This window comes from Amblyraja radiata, chromosome 8 (assembly GCF_010909765.2).
Source record: "Amblyraja radiata isolate CabotCenter1 chromosome 8, sAmbRad1.1.pri, whole genome shotgun sequence".
Lineage (NCBI taxonomy): Eukaryota > Metazoa > Chordata > Chondrichthyes > Rajiformes > Rajidae > Amblyraja > Amblyraja radiata.
The window spans coordinates 19557065-19575152 of NC_045963.1; the positions used below are offsets into that span (position 1 = coordinate 19557065).

Below are 18088 nucleotides of genomic sequence, written 5' to 3' on the forward strand. Positions count from 1 at the left end.
AGTATGCTTTTAATAAAACGATTGGGTTTTGTAATATGGCTGCCGCATCTTCATTTTGTTTGCATATTTTTTTATCATTTGTTGGATAGATTTGCAGTGCTGTAGAGCAACAACACGTTATTCTCATATATAAGTAAGCACAGTGGTTGTTGTGTACAGCATTCACATTGCTATCTTGCTGTTAAATGGGACGGTACCAGGAATCAAAGATTTTTTACTTCCATTTAATGTGAAAGAAAAAGATGACGGATACTTTAATTTTACTTGCAAATAGAACATCTGATTGATAAGCTTTACACATTGATTTAAATATGCTGTTTTCAAATATGATTTTATTCTGCATGTAAATGAACTAAGTGAGTCAATTTTAGCAGGAGCACCAAGCAGTACAATACATTATGGAAAATGTTTTTCAATTAATAGACTAATTGTAATCATTACTGTAACTGCTTGGAAGTAAAAGGGAACACTTTCATAGAATTTGCTGGAGCTTTTTGTAATTTTGATGTTGAATAATGACAGGGGGAAACATTGCTGTGTGCACTCTATGAAATTTGAGTTGCAAGAGAACTGCATTGGTTGAACCATGGCAAGTTATGGATGCCCTTTTTTTGTACTGAATATGCAGAAAATCACTACTTGTGCACTATCAAACATTAAGCTACAGTATCATCATTTAGAAGAAAACAGCTATAATTATGATCGCATGCATGGGCTTAGTATTAAATGTGTTAATTTGGTATGACACGTTAATTACCTGCTTCTCCAGATGTTTAGTGTATTGTTGTGCACGCAGTTTACAAAATAAATGCAGTAAAGTTGAATGAAAATATAATAAGCGAGTGGTTTCTTGCCTTAATATTTTCATTCAAGTGAAACTGTATGAGTTGCAGCTGCAGCGACACTAATGCAAGTGAATGGTTACAGAAACAACAAAGGTTGCCATTAGGAGGCTTTTGTCCAAATGTATTTCCAGCTGATTTTGTCCTATCATACATTCACTATAATGCCACCATCATTGCTACTCCCTGAGACAATTTCAAAGACTTTGTTTCTGCTCTGATTCTGTTTTCTGCAAAATACTAGGTTTGTTGGGGGGACAAAAACAGCAACATTCGGAACCAACATAGTATGTTTATTTTGGTTTGAAAAATAAATTACAGCCTGTAAGCTTCGTCTCTACGATGTGAGTCCTGCACCAACAGCTGAATGCTGCTGCTCTACCTGACACGCGAGCTGCCGCACAAACCTTGGTGGCTATTCATCTGCGGGACGCCATGAGGATCATCTGGAGCATTGAGACCAATGTGGCTTGAGTGTCTTCCTGTGCTTGGCCACTTTGAATCTCCTGCTGTTCACAAGAAAAGGGGGCGGCACGGTGGGCGCAGTGGTAGAGTTGCTGCCTTGAGGCACCAGGGACCTGGGTTTGATCCTGACTACGGGTGCTGTCTGTATGGAGTTTGTACGTTCTCTCTGGGTGCTCTAGTTTCCTCCCACATTCCAAAGATGTGCAGGTTTGTAGGTTAATCGGTTTCTGTGAATTATCCCCATTGTGTCGGATTGAACTAGTGTTCGGGTGATTGTTGGTCGGTGCAGACCCGATGGGCCGAAGGGCCTGTTTCCACACCATACCTCTAAACTAAACTAAACTAAACTAAACTAAACTAAACTAAAAACATTTTCCTTAAATAATGTTTATCGCTGGTGGCTAGTGATGTGCACTCCCTTACAAAGGAGATTAATCTGCTGGGAGAACATGCCCGGAGCTGGACAAATAAATGTGGTCCCCACACCTCCTCTTGGTGGCACACCTCCCGGCTGTCGTAAACATCACCAACCACAACCTTGCAACTGACACCAATGATGAAGTCCCAAGTTTTAATCTTTCAAGGAAAGCCGGATAACCCTCAGCTGCTTGAGGACAGGCCAGTGAAGATGTGACTGGCTTCCCTACAGGCGCTACATGAGGAACAGCACAGTTCAAAGATTATAGAGCAGAGCAAGATACACCACTCCTCCTAAATCCAATGGGCTGACGTGTAGTACGTAACGGAACGTCACGGCCGCCATTTGTTTATGCCAAACGTGACATCTTTGGTAGCGGGGACGGGTTCCACAGTTATACAATCTGCTCTTACATCAGGTCGCAGGGAAGAGCAAAGATACTAGAGGCTCCTCCAGTATCTTTGGGGGAAGAGGATGTTTCCTCCACTCCTGAGTTGATCCAGGACTGATTCTCGGTCCCCCCGATACCAGATGAAGTTGGCCGGCGGGAGAGCCTCAAGCGTCTGCCGAGGCAGCGGGCAATGCTCCTCTAGTATCTTTGGTGTAATCCGTTCCAAAGATTGATCCGCTCTATCATCTTTGGTGTAATCAGTGTTGGAGGGAACAGTGTATTATAGAGCATCGATCACTTCACATATTTAGTTAAAATTATTGTAAATTTTATTAATATTATTGTAAATTGCAGCTCAATAAAATGGTGTCATGTCATACCCATGTCATACTATGCTTTTTTCGCAGAGTGGCGCATCTTGCTCTGATCTATAATCTTTGGCACAGATTGTGTGCCTGGCCACCTTGACCCGGCCTTAACCCACATGGTGAGCCCCATGCCTTGAGCGAGCCATCTCTGGTGACAGCACATCCACTTACACCGCAATCACTTGAATCGATTCAACAAATTACTAATGTTGACCCCAGTTTAGACAGCCTCCCTGAACATATTTGATGAACATATTTAATATCATGGAAATGCAGATGCTGGGTTATACCAAAGATACACATAAAGTGCTGGAGTAACTCATCAGGCCAGGCAGCATGGCTGGAGAATGTCGATAGGTCGGTACCCTTTCATATTCTTAATATGAAAATATTTATTTTGGGTGCAGCATATGCCTTCTCATTTGCATGCTATAGAATTCATTTGTAAGAGTTTTTGCTACTTTGTTTAATCTATCAATAACTCTTTGCAATGTAGTGCTGCCACTTTTGCGGCTTATCTCTGTGTCATTGCCAAATCCAAAGGATGGCTCTCCATCCCATCAGCTCCGTCATTTAAATGCTGCAGAATATCAGCTGCTTTTCTGATCAGTTTAAAAAGAAAATTGAGGCAGGTTTCTGAGGAGAATCTTGAGAGATGTTTTCTGCTGATCACTTGTTTTTCTCTCTTGACAGTAATTATTTCTTCCCTCTATTTGCTTCTGGGTCGGTTTCTATGGTTAGAGAATTTTTATGAGGAGGGTGCGCTCCTGTTTGAGAAAGTGTTTAACATTCTGCTTGACATCTGCAGCTCACTGATAAAATTCAAATGAAGCCAGAATCTGAAAATGGTTCGAGTCTCCCAGCTGTGGCCTTGAATAACATTTGAAATCAGCACTCCCCTCCTTGTTACTTTGATATGTTCATAATATATTCTGATTTCAGCAAGTGTTGCATTTACACACTTGTATCAGCATTAGCTAAAGTGTATGGGGGTGGAAGTTTATAATTTGCTAAACTCACATTGTTGCAGCATATGTGTGTTGTACTCTCTTCTGAAATTCTGCTGTACGGAAGTCAGTGGAAGCGAATTTCAGAAGTGAATTTCAATGTGCAGCTACTAGACGTTGCACTTTTACACGACCGAGGATGAATTTCTACCCAATGATGTCTTGTTTAGAAAAGAACCTCTTCCACTCAATTCTGCAGTTATCAAGGTAATGACTCTCCCTTATGTGGCTGATCAGATGCATGTAAGCACGTAAATTCATCTTGCCAGTTTGGTGGTTTAAGGAATGCAGCTTTCCGGTTTCATATATAATCGCACAATTTATTCATTTTGGATCTTTAGTTATTAATTTGCTGAAATTTGTGAAAACAATTTCTTTCCTTTCACAATTTCCATTGCCTATCAATTAATGATGTTGTAGTTAACTGGATAAAATGCAGGCTAATTTAGTGTTTAGCTAAATCAATTGCTATTCTGTGAAAAATACAGAAAGTACTTTTATCTGGTCACTAGTAAGTGACGTTTTCACCTTATAAATTGATGAAAAGATCAAATTATTTTTTGTCTTCACTGGATTATAGCCAGGTAGAGACTATTGTTCACCTGTGGCTGAATAGTCTGATTTTTAGCTGTGATGAGGAAATTGCCCGTACCAAGTATGGTATTTTAATGTGTGACAATAATTACAGGTGAGCATGTCATCTCCCAAAGTAACAAAATTGAGCAAAACTCTCAGTAAATATGTTCGTCTGACCGGAGGGATATTGGAAATTGCATTGGTGATTAAAATCTGTGGCATTAGAGATCTGTTATCCTTGTTAGCCTGATGAAGTATTGTTGGTCTACAAAAGGGAAGACAATCTTGCTTGTTTAGTTGATCCCAGCTGCGTGTCTGGCTTTTTTTACTGGTGTAACAGTACTAAGGCCATCATTGTAAAAAGATGTAGTTAAAAGCACTCAGAGTTCGAGGCCTTCATGAGCTTGTCACATGCTGAATTTTTTAGATAGACGCAAAAAGCTGAAGTAACAGCAGGTCAGGCAGCGCCTATGGAGAAAAGGAATAGGTGACGTTTCGGGTCGAGACCATTCTTCAGTCTGAGAGTCAGGGCGTCTTTTTAATATGGAGTTTTGAATTTCTGCATAGACATAATATATAAATTGTAAAATAAAAAATATAAAATAAAAATTGTTTGCTTAATATGTTTCAAGGATTTGTGATTGCTGAAGTTAAAAGTCAGGGAAGAAGGGTAGTCCGGAAAAGATTTGGGGCATTGGTGTTAGCAATGTAGAATGCAGTGAAATTAAGTCTTTTTTTAAAATTGGAATGGCTTTCATAATCTAAACTTCACAAATGAATCCATCACCATACAAAATTAATGTGGTTTTTGCCATGCCTCTAAGTGTCTGCATCGAGACGAAATTTGAAGATTATTGTAAAAAGGTTTTTTATTGACAATACACCTTTGTTAGAAATAGAAGAGTGATGGTGAGGGAAACAATTTCTGCAGAATAATGTTACTATTAAAAAAAAAGCAATGTCGGTCTCTCTGTTCAGGGGTGCTGCATGGAGCCACTATTCCTGTGGATGGCAGTAACAAATCCTTATTTAGTCAGTATATTCCTTGTACTGTCAGCTACAGAAAACCCTGACGTTTGTTTTCAGAATTTCAACTAGTTAAAGTGACTGCTGGAGGGGCAAAGACAGGTATATTGCGTCGTCATGGAGTGTTGTACACATACCAATAAAGTTACATACTTTTGCAGATCCCTTTGCAAATAAATGCCTCATGTCAATGTACAACATTTAAATTGACAAAATATCAGGAAAATGGTGGTTTCAAATAACATGCAACAAACAGCATGCCGTTTGTGGGGGGGAAAAATAATGGGCATTGTTTCAAAATGACAAAAGGAATAAAACTCTTCCAATGTGTTACATTGCAGTATTTTTATTGACGACTTGGGAATAGTCATATTCTGGAATTGTTTTCCTTTTCTCAAAGAAGATGCAAATCTGATGGCCTACATGCCACTTATGAAACGAGTATTGTGAAGGGAATGCACTCAGCTATGATCAAGTATCTGAAGCCAGTGCTTGGGTTGATAGTACATCAGATGCGTTTCAGGCTGGGGAAAAAAGATGATGGTTTTGGTGGATTTAGATATTGGTGAACGGGGGAACTCTGCAGCATGATTTATTTTTGTATTTGGAGGATATGTGACCATTGCTTTTATTTTCTGCAGAAAATTTAGATTTCTGAGATTCTTGAAGCTCTTTACAATACTTTTGTGGTGACTCTTCCAAAACGTCTTTAGATATGATAGTAGAATGGTAATAACACTCCACTATATAGATTGGACAGGTTTGGAGGGATATGGACCAAATGCTGGCAGGTGGGACTAGTGTAGCTGGGACATGTTGGCCGGTGTTGGCAAGTTGGGCCGAAGGGCCTGTTTCCACACTCTATGACTCTATAACTCTATGACTCAATATCACGCACAGTGTTCTCCTAAGCTGCAGTGTTTTGACCCAAAATGCCATCTTACACTTTTTGCCTCTAGATATGCTGCTTGTTCCACTGTTCTTCCATCTTTGTGTTTTTTACTTGCAATTCCAGCATCTGCAGTTTCTTTTGCCTTCAGCCACGTGGACCTGTGTGGTCTGACCAACACAAACATTCTACGTGATGTCACGTTTGGCATTGTGATATCAGCAAATGTATCATTATCTGGGTCTCATTGATGCATGAATTTTAGTATTGAAAGGACGTGCAGGAGCAGACACCAGTGATATCGGAAGAGTACAACATGCAGAGAAAAATGTTTACAATATACTTGAAAGTTGTTGCTAACTGAGACCATAAATACCCTCCATACAATATTCAACAGCCCAGGTGTGGTAAAAAAAAGTTGGTGTAATCGTGTTGATAATTTTAAAGATATGAATAATATCACAAATTTTGGCATCTTAAGGCAATTTCTGCTTTCATTTTTCCACTTGTGTTGCATGCATCCTATGTCCCAAGAGTAAAGGATAATGTTGCAGAGAGTATATCACAGCAGAGTGGTGATGACTGTACATGTTTGTATTGATAGAATATAGAACAGTAGAGCACAGGAACAGGCCTCAATCCAACTTGTCTGTGCTGGATGCCAAATTAAATCCCATCTGCCTGCAAATAGCCTATATCCCTCCATCCTCTGCATGATACTTTAGTTTTATAGTTTAGAGATACAACGCGGAAACTGGCCCTTCAGCCCACCAAGTCTGCACCGACCAGCGATCCCCGCACATTAACACTATCCTACACACATGAGGGACAATTTACACTTATTCCAAGCCAATTTACCTACATACCTCTACTTCTTTGGAGTGTGGGAGAAAATCCAAGATCTTGGGGGAAAACCCACACAGGTCACGGGGAGAACATACAAACTCCTTACAGACAGCACCCGTAGTAGGGATCAAACCCGGGTCTCTTGCGCTGCAAGCGCTGTAATGCAGCATCTCTACCTCTGCGCCACCGTGCCGCCCTTCTATGGCTGTGCCACTGTGCCGCCCTATGTGCAAATACCACTTAAATGTTGCTATTGTATCTGCTTCCACCACCTCTCCTGGCAGTGTGTTCCAGGCACCTACCAATTACTGTAAACAAAAAATGCCTTGAAATCTTCTTTAAACTCCCCCCCCCCCCCCCCCCATCTCATCTTGAACCGATGCCCTCCAGCATTTGGCAAGACCATCCTTGGAAAAAGACACTGACTATTGTGTCTATCTCTCTCATAATTTTATACTGTTCTATCAGGTCCCTCCTCAGCCTCCAACTCTTCAGTCCAAGTTTGTCCAAGCTCCCCTTATAGCCAATTCATTCCAATCCAGGCAATGATCTGGCGAACTGCTTCTACACCTCTATAAATCCTTCCTGTAATGCGGCAACCAGAAATACACAAAATATTCCAAAGGTAGTTTTATAAAGCTGTAAATGTCTTTCTGACATACTCAGTACTGTAACTGAGTAAGGCAAGCATGCAAGCAGTACTCTGATTCGGTAACGCAAGGAAGTGCAGTTGCTGGTTTTACAAAGAAAAAACACCAAGTGTTGGAGCAGCTAAGTGGGTCAGGCAGCATCTCTGGAGGACGTGGAAGGGTCCTGACCCAAGACATCCATGTCCTGCATAGATGCTTCCTGACCAGCTGAAACATCACTGACCATAGACCTTCAGTCAGAATATCATTCCTTCAGCTTCTGTCTTCGATGGCTAAGCTAATTTTGAATCCAGTCCACTAGGTCATGGTAGATTCCATATTTTGTAATCTTTTGGATCAGCCTACCATGCGGGGCCATCTCAAATGCCTTACTGAAGTCCACTTGGACAACATCCATTGCCCTACCATCATCAATCAACTTTATCACCTCTTCAAAAAAAAACTCAAACCAGTTCATAAAACATGACCTCCCTCACACAAAATCGTGCTGACTATCCTTAATAAGTCCTGCGTTTCCAAATGTGAGTAAATCAGATCCCTAAGGATCTTCTCCATGACCTTCCCTTTCATTGATGTGAGGCTTACCGGCCTGTAATGTGCTGGATTATCCTCATTGCCCTTCGGGAACAAAGGACCAACATTGGCTATTCTCTAGCCTCTGAGACCACACCTGTTCAGGCCACATCTATTTCCTGTCTTGCCTATCTTAATAACTTGGGATAAATCCCAAAGTGCCCTAATAATAATAATGATGGATGGGATTTATATAGCGCCTTTCTAATACTCAAGGCGCTTTACATCGCATTATTCATTCACTCCTCAGTCACACTCGGTGGTGGTAAGCTACTTCTGTAGCCACAGCTGCCCTGGGGCAGACTGACGGAAGCGTGGCTGCCATTCTGCGCCTACGGCCCCTCCGACCACCACCAATCACTCACACACATTCACACACAGGCAAAGGTGGGTGAAGTGTCTTGCCCAAGGACACAACGACAGTATGCACTCCAAGCGGGATTCGAACCGGCTACCTTCCGGTTGCCAGCCGAACACTTAGCCCATTGTGCCATCTGTCGCCCCGACTAATGGCTTATCCGTCTTAGTGTTCTTTAAGAGACCCAACACCATCATCTTCTTGATATCAATATGTCCTCACTGATCTCACTATCCTTCAGATCCATCTCTTTGGTGAGCACTGATGCAAACCACTGATGTTACCTTGCCTCTTCCTCCGGCTCTAGTCATGAATTCCCTCCTTTATCCTTGACTTGTCCAACCTTCCCCCTAACTGTCTGCTGATTTGTACTGTATGTATAAAATGCCTTTCAAAGTTTCTTAATCCAACTTGTCAAGGACATTCCATGGCCCCTTTATCCCTGTTTCAGTTCTTTTCACTCCAAAGAATATAATTTTTTTTGCAGCCCTGTAAACTGGGAGATTAATTAAGAGTTTTATATTCCATCAAGTGTATTCGCAATAGCCTGAAAATAGGACCCATTAATGCCTGTTTTTCCAAGGGCAGTTCATGCACACATTTTCTTTTCAGTTGTTTGTGGGAGAAATGGTGCCAATTGTGAAATTGGCCTGGGCACTTTATTTTAGTGAGGCTGTTGTTAACCTGGCATCTATCCATCGCCTATGAATTCATAAGTCAGATATCAGATGTTCTATCCATTAATGGCATGAATAGGGGCTTTTGTGTGCAGCCCATTACCTTCATTGAACACTGAGTGCACTACTGGAAGTACAACTAGTGCTACTTTCTTCCATATGTGTGTATTTAAAGAGACAGTCTGTTGACATTGGAGGGGTTTAAATGAGCTTGCAGGGAGAGAAGGGAACCTCAAAGGAGAGTCAGCAAGGAGAGAGACGCAATTGGAGCAACAAGCTGGAAATAGGAAACAAAAATAGAAATGCAGAAAGCAACGCAGCAGGTTGGCAGCACCTGTAGTGATTGAAACGGATCCATCGCCTCAGGTCAAGGACCCTTCATTAGAACTGGAAAAGTGGAAAGGTGAGCATTATTAAATAGCATACAGGGGGAAGGGGGAAAATGTCAGAAGGAATATCTGATAATGTAGACCAAAGTTATCCAGGTAATTATTACAGCAGAAAGGTAGCAGCCACGTATGCGGAGAGGAATTTAAAAAAAGATGGTTACCTAAAATTGCTGAGGTCAATATTAAGTTCAGAGGGTGTAGTATAATCAGGGAGAAGACGAGATGCTGTCCCTCAGCTTACGATGTGGATTGTTGGAACAACACAGGATGAGGATGGGAATCAGAGTTGGACAGAGAATGAAAGTGACAGATGACTGGAAGTTTAGAATCCCCCCGTGGACTGAACAACACATTGAGAGTTGGACATTAGATATGTACTGTGTAAATTAAATAGGCAATGGAACAAAAGGCAAGCAAGAAGTAGTATCAGCAAATGGAGAAATGTTAATAGGGCAAATTTAAAGGGCTGACATTTAGTGCACCCTATCTGCAATAGAACGGTAGATTTACCAATATAAATGGGTGACATGGTGGCGCAGCGGTAGAGTTGCTGCTGTACAGCACCAGCTACCCGGGTTCAATTCTGACTACGGGTGCTGTCTGTACGGTGTTTGTACATTCTCCCCGTGACCGCGTGGGTTTTCCCCGGGTGGTCCGGTTTCCTCCCACACTCCAAAGACGCACAGGTTTGTAGGTTTGTTGTCTTCAACCACCATTTTGGAGTTAGCTTCCTAGGCAACCTGCGCAGAACGCTGCTCGTGAGGAAGTGGTACGCTAGTGAGGTGGTATGTTTCTACTCCTGCAGAAGTGAGGCATGTTCCTGTGTACCATTTTTTCTTCTCTTGTAGGGAAGTGATTTGCAACTCCATATGCCTGGAGAATAGCTAGGCTCTTGATTCGGGCACCTTTGCTCTTGTGGAACCATAAACCGTGAATGATTATAATCTCTGTGTCTGTATGCAGTGATCTACTCAAAGTGGATCTACTGTTGGCTTGGTCATTGTTCCTTTGGACCAAACTGCTACCATTTGGTAGAGATCAGACCTCCCACTGAATGAAGGAGAATTTATATGGAAGCAACAAGAATTCACATGTCCTCCACCTATACTTCCATAGCAGCAGACAATGAACTACATCTTCAGGTATTTCCTTCAACCTTGTCATGAAAGCATTACCATCATAGTCCTAGCGAGGACTATTTGCAATATCAAATCTTCCCTCTGGCAAGCCCCTGCCCCAAACTGCTTATAACAGGGACTAGACTGTAGCTTGCCATTGCATGAGTACCTCCCAATGACATGGATTGCTCTAATCTAATTTGCTCCATCTGTGATACTGGGGGATGCCATGAACATTGACACACACTGTGGCCACCTTCATCATGTTCCCTTCGAAGTACCTTGCTCCTCCTATTCTATCACCTCTTCTGCAGAATGCCTCATCCAAAGATTCCTCAAAGCCGAAACAGAAAATGTTGCACTTGTCGACTTTGTTTCAAGAGAGCGCAGCAAATATCATCTGGTGAGGCAATGCTAAATAGTTATAGTTTGGTTTCAGTTCAGTTTTAGTTTATTGTCACGTGTACCGAAGTACAGTGAAAAGTTTTTGTTGCGTGCTGACTAGTCAGCGGAACTCAATACATGATTACATTCGAACCATTCACAGTGTACCGATACATGATAAGGGAATAATGTTTATTGTAAGATAAAGCCAGTAAAGTCCGATCAAAGATAGTCCGAGGGTCACCAGTGAGATAGACAGTAGTTCAGGACAGCTCTCTAATTGCGGGAGGATGGTTCAGTTGCCTGATAACAGCTGGGAAGAAACTGCCCCTGAATCTGGAGGTGTGCGTTTTCACACTTCTATACCTTTTGCCCAATGGTAGAGGGGAGAAGAGGGATTATCAGACTTTTATTGTAGTTGCCAGATCATCATGATTTTTGTTCCCCAGAGGCTTTGAGTGTGGGAGATGTTGCTACACATATCTCCCACACTATGTAGCTGTGAACATCGACAACCTATTTGTCTCAGCAATTTCCACAGGCGCTCAGTCTCAGTGAAATTATGCGGGTTAACCTCAACATCCTTAAGATAACTTTCTTAAAAATTATAAGTAGACAAAAAATGCTGGAGAAACTCAGCGGTTTAGGCAGCATCTATGGAGAAAAGTAGTAGGCGAAGTTTCGGGTCGCGACCCATTTCAGAATTTCTTAAAAATGATGCTGTTTTTATGATATTTTTCAGGTTATTTTATTTAATTACCTGAGAGAAAATATTATTGGTCAAAATTTGAATGGCTTTCCGCCCCACCTCTATCTTTCAGTCTCAAGAAAGCTTCCGACCAAAATGTCACCTTTTCCTTCTCTCTAGAGATGCTGCCTGACCAACTGAGCTACTCAAGCATTTTGTATCTATCTTTGACTCCATTGAACATGGTCTTATATCTCATAAATTCATACAGCACAGAAACGGGCCCTTTGGCCCAACTTATCCAAGTTGATCAAGATGTCCATCTAAGTGGGTCCCATTTGCCTGTGTTTGGCCCATAACCCTCTAAACCTATCCTATCCACCAATCTCTCCAAATATATTTTAATAGTGTACAGAGGTTGAGAAGGGTCATAATTGGTTAAATAACCTTTAGATGAGCTTTATGGGTTCAGTTGAAAGTGCTCAATTTAAATCATTTAGAGGAAGTTGCAGCATTATTATAATTTGTCGTGTCCCCCGTCTCCGTCTCCGTCGGCGCTGAGGCCTAATGGTGGAGCTGGCGGCCTCGGGGCTGTGGTGGCGTTCCGTCGTTCCTGGCGGCAGCCCGACGGAGCTATGGCGGCACTCCGGCGTTCCGGCGGCGGCCTGACTTGGAGCTGTGACGGCGTTCTGGCGTTCCGGAGGCGGCAAGGCTGGCTGGCTTCGGGGCTGTGGCGGCGTTCCGGCGGCGGCGGCCTGACTTTGGAGGCTCGGCCGTGGGCCCAGTGGACGACATCATCAGGAGCTCGCAGGTCACAGGTTGGTGACCTGTTTTTCCGGAGCTCCCGCAACAACAGCTTCGTCCGCTGGACTGGAGGGCGGCAGCTTCAACCGCCCCGGGCCGCGGAGTTTGAGCCGGCCCGTTCGCGGAGCTCGGTTGAGCCGCGGGACTTACTTACCATCAGCCGGTGGGGTCACAACATCGGAGGCCTGGATCGCCTCAACGCAGAGGGAGAACAAGGAGGGAAGAGACAAAGACTTTAAGACTTTTGCCTTCCATCACAGTGAGGAGGTGCCTGGTGGACTCACTGTGGTGGATGTTAAATTTGTGTTTATTGTGTGTTTTGTTATTTTTATTATAGGCAACGAAATTTTGTTCAGACCGAAAGGTCTGAATAACAATAAAGGATACTTTGACTTTGACTTTTATGATTTAAGCACATTCTTAGTTAATGCCTACTATGTTCTGTTGTGCTGAAGCAAAGCAAGAATTGCATTGTCCTATCAGGCACACATGACAATAAACTCTTTTGATTCTTGAATCTTGAATTCTCGCCTGCAGTTAATTAAATATTGTATATTAGAATAATCTGATTCAGAAACCATCTTTCCAATTGAGCACTGAATATAATAAAAAGGAACTGCAGTTGCTGGTTTAGACAAAAGATAGACACAAAATGTTGGGGTAACTCAGCGGGTCAGGTAGCATCTCTGCCTCAGAAGGCAGTGAAGGCCAATTCTCTGGATGCTTTCAAGAGAGAGTTAGATAGAGCTCTTAAAGATAGTGGAGTCAAGGGATATGGGGAGAGAGCAGGAACGGGGTACTGATTGTGGATGATCAGCCATGATCACAGTGAATGGTGGTGATGGTTCGAACGGCCGAATGGCCTACTCCTGTACCTATTGTCTATTGAAAATGGATAGGTGGCGTTTTGGGTTGAACCCTTCTTCAGACACTGACATTGAAGAAGGGTTCCGTCCCGAAACGTCACCTATCCATTTTCTCCAGAGATGCTGCCTGATCCACTGAGTTACTTCAGCATTTTGCAACAATCAAGCTAGCACATGTGTTTTGTTTGGTTGATAAAGTTTTGATTTTCATCACATGCTCTCTGATTAATGCAATAAATATTCATGTATTTTTGATATAAATTGGTTTCCATGGTTGCGTATATTTAGTCGTTTGCTGTAATGCTGGGGTACCATCCTCAGTTTAGTGTTAAAATAATGCCTATAAGTCCAGTGTCTTCTATGGAGTTCCTGTATTTTCAGGATTGCAATTAGTTTGTGTTATTGAGGAACTTACAAAAGGAAAAGTTGATAGAAACTGTTTATAAATTGTTTTTATTTCAATATATTGGGCAAAATGGAAGAGGGTCAGTCAATCCAACCCGTTTATCTTGGTGAGCAAATGATTCTTACATAGTTGACTATGTGTGTCTTTAGGGTAAAGCAGAGTTGGAGCTTGAGGCATAACTGGATGCACAACCACAATTCATTCCACACGTCTGACTTACATTTTTAAAGGAAAAATGTAAAAAAATCTTCATTCATGGCTGCAATGGACACTACCTGAACCAACATTCTCCATTGTATGAGTGGTCTCTGGCGCGAGAAGGGATAGATAGATAGATAGATAGATAGATAGATAGATAGATAGATAGATAGATAGATAGATAGATAGATAGATAGATAGATAGATAGATAGATAGATAGATAGATAGATAGATAGATAGATAGATAGATAGATAGATAGATAGATAGATAGATAGATAGATAGATAGATAGATAGATAGATAGATAGATAGATAGATAGATAGATAGATAGATAGATAGATAGATAGATAGATAGATAGATAGATAGATAGATAGATAGATAGATAGATAGATAGATAGATAGATAGATAGATAGATAGATAGATAGATAGATCGCTAGGGTCCCTCGCTCGATCGCTCGATCGATCGCTCGATCGTCGCTCATAGATAGCTGATAGATAGATCGATAGATAGATATGATCTTTATTGTCAAATTGCAGCAGTCATACACATAATACAAATAAAATAAAAACAACAATAAACACGTATTAACATCCACCACAGGGTCCACCCAGCAGCATCTCCTCACTGTGATGGAGGCAAAAGTCTTAGGTCTGCAGTCTCTTCCCTCCTCTTCTCCCTCTGCGCTGAGGCGATACCCCCCGGGCGATGTTATAAATCAGTCCCGCGGCTCAAACACCGCGGCCCGGGGTGGTCGAAGCTGCCGCCCACCAGTCCTGCAGACCTCAGCCGCTGCCCCGCGGGCCGAACCCCGGACTCAGGCCACCACCGCCAGAACACCGTCCCAGCCACCCTCACGTGAGTACCGTACCGTCTTCAGCCTCGGGCTGGGCCGCCCCCGACATGGGCGTCGAACCTCCCCCGGGCCGGGCCGCCCCGACATGGGCGTCGCTTCTTCCCCGGGCCGGGCCGCCCCGACTTGGGCGTCGCTTTTCCCCCGGCTGGGCCGCCCCGACTTGGGCGTTGGGCGTCGCTTCTCCCCCCGGCCGGGCCGCCCCGACTTGGGCGTCGCTTCTCCCTCTGGCCGGGCCGCCCCGACTTGGGCGTCGCTTCTCCCTCAGGCCGGGCCGCCCCGACATGGGCGCTGAACCTCCCTCGGGCTGCGAGCGCCGCACCTCCCCGAGCTCGGCCGCTCCGACGGGAGCCTCATTCCACCCTTGGGCTGGCCGCCCTCACGGGAGCACTGTTCCAGCCCTGAGCCGGACCACCCTCACGGGAGCGAGCTCAGGGCGAGTCCTGACGGGCTCTGCCTCCGGAGCCTCGAGGTCACCAGCTCCATTAGGCCTCAGCGCAGACGGAGGCAGAGAAGGGGAATACGACAAAAAAGTTGCATTCCCCCGCAGTGAGAGACAGCAAACCCCGTTTCAACCCCCCCCCCCCCAAAACACAAACTAAGAAACAAAAACTAGACTAACCAAAACAAAATAAACAACAAAAAAAACACAAACAAACGGGACTGCCGGTGAGCCGCTGCAGCCAGTGCCGCGCCGCCACTCCGAAGACAAAAGTGTGCACAAAAAGTGTGTTCAGATGCATAATACTTCTCCATCACTCAAATACACAGTGCACGGTGATAGCCAATAAATAATATGGACTTTGTTTTGAAACACATCTGTACCATTATCAGCCATGACATTAAACATTTTGAATATTGACTTTTGGTGTGCCTTAAAAAAAGGATTTGAATATTTAATCAAGAGAAATCATTTATATTTTTACATGATTAAAGTGGGGCAGTGTGTCTGAAGAAGGGTCTCGACCCGAAAGGTCACCCATTCCTTCTCTCCAGAGATGCTGCCTGACCCACTGAGTTACTCCAGCTTCAATCTGTGTCTATCTTCAGTGTGGCTGAAAGTCCTACTTCAATGAGTCACAGATGAAGTGTTTGTATTGTGCCTTCATTGAGCTAATTACTATAGCCAATGCGTGGTGATGTAGCCAAAAAGTATATTGTTTTCACAGATGGTAATTACTTGTGCCATTTGTGACATTAGTTTCAATTTGAAAACTGCCTGCCATAGAATTCATTGCATGACACCTTTCAGAAATTTGCAGTTGCTGAGAATGAACACGTTTTTCAAGCTGTTTTAGGATACAGGTTCAATAAATTAAAATGTTTCTGAATATCTTTGGTATATCCAGGTGAATCAAGTCCGAGTCGCCGAGAAGCAGTGAAAAAGAAGACTGCAGAGTATCTAATGCGTGCAGAACAGATCTCTACTCGATGTCTCAGGACACCCGTGGATGGTGGTTCCCTTCAGTCATGGGTATGTCCACGTTTGCATTTTATTTTACCTTTCGCATGTTTCTCTGCTAAAATGCGTAGATAAAATTCTTTCTCGCAGTTCATAAAAATCTGTTTTACTGCGAGATAATGCAAATTTTGTCCACAAGAATGTTGCCAGTGATCATTATTTTTACACACCATACAGACTAAAGCAGCACATTGCCGCAGTTGGTAGATCTGCTGCCTCACAGTGTAAATAGCTTGTTCTAAGCTTCCCCCCAGTCTAGTTTCAGTCAAAAACCACTGAGAAGCACTTGTGCATCTAAACTTTATTTTGGTAAAACACAATAACAGTTCCCCACTACTATACCTAACCACTGCGGGTTCGATTCTTGTATCTATCTGGCCAAGCCCTCCTAGCCTCGTGCAAGCAGAGACACTCAAGAAGGTCACCTAGTCCTAAACGTTCTCCCAGAAGATCGACACAGGACCTCGTGGGAACGGCCTTTTATAGGTTCCCGAACCTTGAGGGGCCGAACCACATAGGGGTGATCTCTATACAGTCCAATAACAGATATCGATTAACACAGTACATGATAGACATTTCCCTAACCCAATAATACAGTGACTAATACAAAGCATCTGACGAAGTTTCTAGATACAAGTTAACAGAGATGAATTGTGCAACATGTGCCTGGATATTCAAGAAACCCAGACAAGGCTCAACACTTAACCCAATCAACATCTAGCAAAGTAAAGCTTTGTAACAATATTTACAATGTATATGTCTGGTTTGCATTCACCCAATCCGTTTCATGCAATTTACACCTAATTGTAAGAATCTGCAGATGTTCCATTCTCGTCCTGCAACTCTTATCTAGGCTCTAGACAAGCTGGCACCATTCTGCAGCTTGTCCTATTTCTGCAGAAGGCACATTTAAATTGATCAAATGGCCTAGCAGCCCAGCCTTTACTCAATTTTAGTGTCCTGGCATCTCCAATTTGGCCAGAATTAACATTCCTTCCTTTTATCATATATGATAAACCATCATTGATGATAACCAAATAATCAGATAATCAGATATACATATGTGTGTCTATTACATTATCCTTCCATTAACAACAAGAAGACGATAATATTTCTTCCCAAAAGTTTATCAAGCTTCCCGAGTTTTCGTGGGCGCGAATTCCTTCCATCCGTGTTGTTGCCCATTCTTACATCCATTTCCATAGTCCAACCTATAATTCCTGAAAAACCTGGACAAAGCAAGTGACCATTCATGCACTAATGCTTTACCATACATTCACTGTACTATTCCCATTCTGTCAACACTATCCCTTTTCCATTTCACTATAACTATCTCTACTATATTCTGCTCTATCACTGTATTCCTATTACTATTCTGTTCTGTAATATACTCTTTACTATCCTAGGATCAACACTAATCAGCCTTCTCCGTAATCACACAATGTTCTTTAATGTATATCTGATGATGGTTTTTCATATAAATTTCAGCTGGGTTCAGTCCAGATTTCCCAACAGGCGTGACTTTTATTTAAAGCAAACCATGAAAAATATTTAAATTCAACCAAATTCAGTCTCAACCTTCAATTTAATATTTTAAGTTTCAGGGCCCATCTCATCCTCCTCATTCCACAGCTTGTGGTCGATAACACAATTCCATTCCAATTCCTGTGGAATTCCCAGCTGTTCAAATTTAATCAATCAATTTCTATATGCTGTCAAATTTATCATCAAGCCAATTAAGGATGCCGAATCCAGGGACAATTTCTTTCCACCTTGACAATAGAAGCCGCTTTACTATCAAGGGTCAAACAATTTAGATCCACCGGTCAAAT

General features: G+C 42.7%; 1 protein-coding gene across 5 annotated transcripts in view; it reads left to right on the top strand.

The window, feature by feature from the left end:
- The window catches only part of rps6kc1 (ribosomal protein S6 kinase C1), a 163714-nt gene that overhangs the window by 70437 nt on the left and 75189 nt on the right, over positions 1–18088 (top strand). For all 5 annotated transcript variants that reach the window (XM_033025324.1, XM_033025329.1, XM_033025325.1 and 2 more), the window contains one exon: positions 16144–16268. In XM_033025324.1, the coding sequence (XP_032881215.1) occupies positions 16144–16268 (125 nt within the window). The remainder of the gene's footprint in view (positions 1–16143; positions 16269–18088) is intronic.